The sequence below is a fragment of the Limulus polyphemus genome, unplaced genomic scaffold (assembly GCF_000517525.1).
Source record: "Limulus polyphemus unplaced genomic scaffold, Limulus_polyphemus-2.1.2 Scaffold2327, whole genome shotgun sequence".
NCBI classification, from domain to species: domain Eukaryota; kingdom Metazoa; phylum Arthropoda; class Merostomata; order Xiphosura; family Limulidae; genus Limulus; species Limulus polyphemus.
In genome coordinates, this window is record NW_013667937.1 from 15,164 (window position 1) to 22,368 (window position 7,205).

The 7,205-nt window shown below is 33.5% G+C and overlaps 1 protein-coding gene across 3 annotated transcripts in view; it reads right to left on the reverse strand.

Annotated features, from left to right (window-relative positions):
* Nucleotides 1–322: 322 nt before the first annotated feature.
* Nucleotides 323–7,205, reverse strand: part of LOC106466622 (solute carrier family 35 member G1-like) — a 20,808-nt gene continuing 13,925 nt past the window's right edge. For 2 of the 3 annotated variants that reach the window (XM_022394664.1, XM_022394665.1), the window contains one exon: nucleotides 323–6,262. In XM_022394664.1, the coding sequence (XP_022250372.1) occupies nucleotides 5,118–6,233 (1,116 nt within the window). In that variant the 5' untranslated portion in view covers nucleotides 6,234–6,262 and the 3' untranslated portion in view covers nucleotides 323–5,117. Of the gene's footprint in view, nucleotides 6,263–7,040; nucleotides 7,117–7,205 lie in introns of those variants that run through there. The other variant, XM_022394666.1, reaches the window with a different exon arrangement.

Consider the following 7,205-nt stretch of genomic DNA (forward strand, 5'->3'; position numbering starts at 1 on the left):
TTAAGATATAATTTCAGGATGTTTAAAAAAGAAAGAATAATTGTGTAAACAACAGACTATGTTAGATAATATTCCCGCCTCCATCTTTAGTAATTAAATCTCATTAAACGTTAATCGCATATGAAGTTAGACACCCATTTAACTGATTAAGTACTTATTTCTAAATTGAAAGGAAAATGTCTATAAAAATAAAAAAGTTATCTTTTTCAGAATTTTTCTTCATTCCCCCCCCCCCTTTTTGAGGAAAAAAAACCAAAAATGCAATAGCATGTTATAAATCATTTTTAATACAACAACAACGACAAAAAAACAGCATCTTTAATAGAACTTTCACAAATAAAAGATTACACTTCCAATTAAAAGTGCCGGACCTGGACATTTAAAAAACACCATCTCCAAATTTCATTAAAATTCTAGCTATAATATAATCTCGACAGAAGTTGAAAAAAATATAAACATGACCAGAAAGAAAACTACGATAACGATATAACTTCCACATTAATCACGAACTTGTTTCTTAGTAAAAAAAACTAGCAAAATGTAATTAATTATTTTTCGCAACACTTCTCACTATCCACTGTAGGCTCTAGGTTTTGAAATGTTTCTTATATCAGTCGTACATTCTCTTCACTTTTATACTTTATTTTCCCGCCAGTTTATGAGATTACACCTCGTCTTATTTAAGTAGTGACACAACTGACAGATAGCAGTGTGAAAGTGTCAGCGCCATCCAGTGTCAGTCATATTAACTCACTGTGAAAATAGTATTACTCTATTAATCTGAACAGGACATAGGAGTCAGCATTATATATTTAGAAAAATCAAGACAAAGCTCAAATAAATGACACAGAAAAAGCGCGTAAATGTAAGCATGGTATAATTAACAAAAAATTAAGAAATGATACCACATAAAATACATTTGATATTTTAACCATCTTGTTGTTGTCTGTTCTTAAGCACAAAGCTACACAAAGGGCTATCTGTGCTCTGCCCACCATGGGTATCGAAACCCGGTTTTTAGCAGTACAAGTCCACTGGGGGATTTTAACCATCTTAACAGAACAATGCACGAGATAAGTCTACTAAATACATGTTTTAAGTAAGAGAACGACATACAATGCAAAATTTGGAATTTCTGTAAAACTGGCAGGGAACGATTTGTTGGTGAGGGCTTATCTTTTCGTACAGCAAATTAAATATTTTAAATACATGAAATGCTAATTTACAGTGAAAGTATGTTTTGCAATTATATATAGAAAAATCATCACATTAACATAAATGTTGTGGTATGTAGTCATACTAGATGTTTTCTGCCTCCTTTATTCAGTGGTCCCTTAAAGTTCACCCGAATTTGTATAAATGTTTCTGCATACAGGTGTATGTAGCTCTGAAGAATAGCATTCGTCGAGAAAAGGGCTACATTTCCTCAGTCTAGTTTCCTATTACTTGGGTCATTCATCTATGGTATCACGTGTACTTTCTTATTACGTACAGGTGGGAAGCGATCTCTCCCGTGTGGAGCAAATGATACTTAGATGATGCATTTCATTTTTAAATTGGAATGACCAACATTGATAATATTAGTAATGTTCATTCCCTGAGAATAATAGCATTATAAAACAGTGTATATAGCGCTATGTATATTCAGTCTGGAAGAGATATACAAGAAGTTTTAAACTGTTACATATTTTGGAAAGATCCAGTAAAACTGGTTTTCCATTAACACCTTTTTGATTGGATTTTGCATTAAATAAGTTTTTTCAATTCTGTTTTAAATTGAGTGAAATCTCTTTTTTCTTAAACTCAGTCAATACCAAAAAAATGCTCTGTAGAACATCCATCCAGTTACGTCGTGGATCCAACTATGGTTATTTGAAGGAAGTCCAGTGAACCTCAGAAAACAACACTGTTAAAGTGACATAGTTACTTATATGGTGTCTCTTTGATTTTTAAAGTGACACAGTTATTTATGTGTCTTTGATTTTTATGGCCCAGAAACCTTCAGCTCTAATAAAAAAATGTTCTTTGTAGGTCTTTAAAAGACATAGATATTATTCACAAATTTTAAACACTTCTGGAACATAAAACACTGTTGATGTCTTTTAACAAAAGGAAGACACTTCTCTTGAACTCTTGAATTCCATTGGCTTCTGTTGACGTAACTTTTAGAGAAACGTTACCTTTATCGGCAGTCGAAAATGTAGCCACGACATTCATGAGTATATGAGGAAGGTAGTAAAACTAGAACAAAATATGTATCGCTAATGCTTATTACACATTAAATTAGCTACCTCAAGCAACATCTTTATGTTTGGACAATGTCACATATCATATAGACCACGTTTGAATCACATTCGTGTTAAACACGCAACGGCCACGTTAAAATACGAGATAGATAGAGAAAATGGCAAAACTGAAATAAGTGTTTATTGAAGATCTGTCCAATATCCTAAGTTCTTGTGTTTATAACTTATATTTTGTAACCGATTTAGGTACCACCCATGAATGATCCCAGGGACTTGGAAGATTCGAAAAAAAAGCTCATGTGTAACAGCATATATTTTTTAAATTACACGCACTGAAATATAAGACTTTGTGGAAGGTACGTTCTAATCATTAGTCAAAATGACTGGGCTGTAAGCTATTAAAACAGTGACACATATACTCTAGTCAATAATCTAAACCAGAGGGCTGCGAGATATTAAAACAGTAACACTGTACTTGATTTCTTTTCTATAAACTCACTTAATCATACAGAAAGGTTTATTGAAGTAGTGAACCCCATATTTTTTTTTATACCCTTCATTATCGGTGGGCTTCACATATTAAATCACACTGAATAAGTTTAGGTTGTGTTTATTACTACGATAACTGACGAAATATTTATTTGCTATCCCTCATTTTCTATGCAAGTTACACATTTCAATAACAATTGCATGTAAACTCTACAAACCTTTTTTTTTTTGCTCCAAAATATGCGTTTTTCCCACCTTTACTGGCGATCTGTGCACCTCCTCCCTCTGCTAGCACTCTACAGAACTAACGCCTATAATATCACAGGTTACCCGATCTCCCACCATCAAATTTTACAATACTTGACGGGATACTTTGATCTCTGGTGAGATGGTTCCATTGGATCCAAATAAAAAAATAATATTTGATTTGTTTGAAGTTAAGCACAAAGTTATGCACACCACGGGTATCGAAACCCAGTTTCTAGCGTAGCAAGTCCGTACACATAATTGTTCTACTAAAAGTTATAGGTAATGTGTTTAATATTTGAACACTGAAACCCAGTATTCGGCTTGACTGCAACTTTTAATAGTATATTTGCAGAGATTGGATGCAAATACTACGAACTAATGATGAAGAATATATTAGAATAATACAAACAACAGGCTTTATAAAATACGATAGTAAAGAGGGAATCCTGGTAATTTTATTACAGTTTTAATTCGTAGAATTATACGTTTCAAGTTTCAACATAAGTGCGTGTTATCCACATCTAATTATTATATCATCAATATTTTGTTGTATTTCATGAGTAAAGAGTTTACGAACAATATTTCACATTTATAAAGTTCTTTAAAATTCTTGTTTAATTTGATTTAGGGGTGAGAAAGTGTTATAAGAAACACTGTATCCATTTCTTGGTGCCTGCTACTACGACTTTACAACAAATAATATCCATGTGTGCTAGCCGTCACTAATTTGGAAATAATAGATTAAGAGGGAGGCAAGTAGTCAAAACCTCCCTCCGACAACTTTCTGTTTACACTTTATCAAAGAATGGTTGGATTGCCCGTCACATCATAACACATCAATAGCTCATGGGTCGAACATGTTTTATAACAATATTCAGACCAGCGACCCTAACGCTTGCCATAATCCTCCTTGCCCATTGCCTTTAATCTGTTTACGTGTATCTTTCCTCAATGCGCAGAGCAACTCTTGATGTTGTTTAACTCTAAGTGTTGTGATGAATAAATGAAACGAGATTGTAAATACAACTTATAAAACTGTTTACTTACACATTTATTTAGGTCATTCCCTCTCAACACCTGCCCAATACAGATTTTTTCCCTCTTCATGACTGATAGGACAAGTCAACGTTCTTCTCCCATCTGATGTAGAACCTTTAAATTTTTCTTTCAGTACAAACATCCCAGTCTCTGTACGTCTCCCTTAAGCATTGTTCACATCTAGCTCACATACGTTGCCACACTCCAGATGTAACTCATTATTCTGTTCTTCAATTTCCTTTTCCTTTCTTTATCCATTCCAATTTTGGTTCTTATTTATCTATAAAACCAACCACCTGATGTGATACTGTTACCTATGTAACAAAACTCTTTCATCTCTCCCAACTTTTTATCTTTCACAGTAATGTTTTGCTTCCTACCTTCTTTCCTTTACATCCTCATCACTTTATCATGTTTATTTCCATTGTAAAAATCTTTTGCCGATTCTTTGTTTCGTAACTAAAAATTGTAGCCCTTCTTCTGTAATAGTCATCACTACATTGTCATCTGTAAGATCTCACCATTTGTCCTCTTATCATTATTCCTTCGGTCAGATTTTACCATTCCTCTATATAGACATTAACAATTATTGGTGATAATATGCAACCCAGCCTTACACCTCTTCCGATTATTGCATCATCTCATATACATTGGTCTATTTTCACTGTTGCTGTCTGACCCCTTTCCAATCACCCTTCTATTTTTCCAGTCAACTCCGATCATTCTTTGCAAAATTAATTTATTTCTCAAAATCAATGAAACAGATAAATACCTGTTGGTTAAGTTTCACACAGTGAGCACAAATATTATGCGGTATTAACGATAAAAAAATACATTCAAATAATACAAACAACAGTAAAGAAAAAACACTGGTAACATTATCACTTTATATTCTAATTTTTGTTTTGCTTTAGAAGGATCTATAATCTATTTCAAGCTGTACATGATTATATTCAGTGTTTTAACAATTTTAACAATTCAATATAAAGAGTGCATCATCCACATTTAATTATAAATGTTTTAACTGTTCATGTACTAAAATACTTTACGAACAGTATTTCACATTTATCAATCCATTAAAGTTCATTTTTACTTCTACTTAGAAGATGAAAAAGTGTTGTAAGACGAACAGTTTTTACCAGTGAGCGTTTTTCTTTCACTTAATGAAACATTCTGTGATTTATGTCTGTACATCCATTTCTTTATGGCTGTTATTACGACAGAGGAACAAACAAGGAAAGCACCCACGATACTAGTCCAAGATGGATACTGGTTAAGGAAGGATACTCCAAAAATGAAAGCCAAAACAACATCTACTGTCCTCGCTACAGACACAGGTCCAGCTTCTTCTAATTTCAGCGCCGTAGTAAGTAAAAACTGTCCACATGTTCCACAGAGTCCACAAAGAATCAGGAGCACGCCATCTTCTCCACAAGTAGGAATACTAAATTTACTGAAGAAGGAGAGATAAATCAAACCAGAAGTAATGGATACTATTGAAAAGATGCATATCACTACGGGAGTTGAGGTTTTCTGTAACTTTCGCAAGGATATGAAGGTCAATGCTGCCGCTATACACGAGCAAAACGCCATTAGAGAACCGTGAAGGCGATGTGCTGAACTAGCTTGGTCTGTCGAAGAAACACCAAATAAAAAAGTCGGCTTAGATATGAGCACTACACCTGTTAAAGTAATAATAATTGTGAATACTTGAAACATTCCACATGGTTCTCTCAACAAAACGCAGGCAAAAAGAGTCACAAATGCAGGACTACTGAAAATTATAGTCGAAGCATCTGCCAATGGAATCAGTCTGAAAGAGTAGTAACCTGTTCCCATGGAAACTGTCCCTATCACAGCTCGCATGCAAACAAACAATCTCTCTCCTTCAACTCCTAAAAATGAATTTCTGTTATAGATAACGACTGGTACGTACGACATAAGCTGAGTGCAGCTTCGAATAACCAAAATCTCAATAGGATCCACATTGGTTACAAAGGCAACAATAAATGATGCAGTGGCAAAAAATATTCCTGAAAATAGAGCGCAAAAAACCCCTATAAAAGGAATTTTATGAACCTTACTATTGTTTTCCTTAGATGTGCTGTCTTGATACGTTGACGAAATGTCCAAACTGTCTTCATTCATTGAAACTTCAGTAAAAATCTCGTGATGCTCAACATGTCGAGGCCTTAAAGATTTGTTTTCCATCCTTATCGGCTCCCAACCAGCTGGAAAATCTGTAATGAACAAGGAAAAGGCACTTAGAAGCACTGGTCAGTGGTCGTTATTTCATTTTGAATTTATAGAAAAGAAACCAAAAGGGACCCAATTATCAGAAGAAAAGGATCTCACTTAAAATTCCAAAGTTAATCTAAGGTACATACATTTAATAAAAAATAATGAATTTCTAAGAGTTTGTTTGTAGTTAAGCACAAAGCTATGCAACAGGGTATCTGTGCTCTGTCCACCACGGTTATCGAATCTCGGTTTCTAGCGTTATAACTATGCCACTTGGGGACCCATGTACCGATGAAACTGTAGATGATATAACTTTTAATATAGTTAGTTTTAACCAAATTTGGCAAATCTTTAGTAATCACTAGTAAAAATACCGTCCCAATGGCGGCTGTTTATGCTAGTAATTAGTAAAATTAGTATTTATACACCATTGTAAGAAACTGTAAAAAGAATGAAAAGTTTCTAAAAAATTGATTTTTTTCTCGAAAGTACTGTAGGGGAAAAGTGTTCGGATTGTGCTCTTTAGCCTTACACAAATGTTCACAGATGTTACTAATATAAACTGTAATTTTTTTGTATATTAAAAGTGTTACGCTTTATTGAAAAAATAATATTTTTAAGAACTCTAGTTTTTTAGTACTACATTTAAAAATTACATCAATAAAAATATAATCAAACTCTCACGTACAGTCCTAGTGAAAGTCGTGTTCTTGTTGTGAGGAGTGTACTTTTATACAAAATTTTGTTTTATGATAAAGAAATGGTTGTTCCACATACCATAGACGTTTTTCTAACTCTCTGAATGTTGAATACCAAAAATAATTCAACAGATGGCAATACATTTCAAACGTCCATCACTTCTGGCATTGAGATCTATTTTATATTTACACTGAATGTATATTTTTCGTCATTTAACTGATTTATGCAAACTAATTTGTGTTC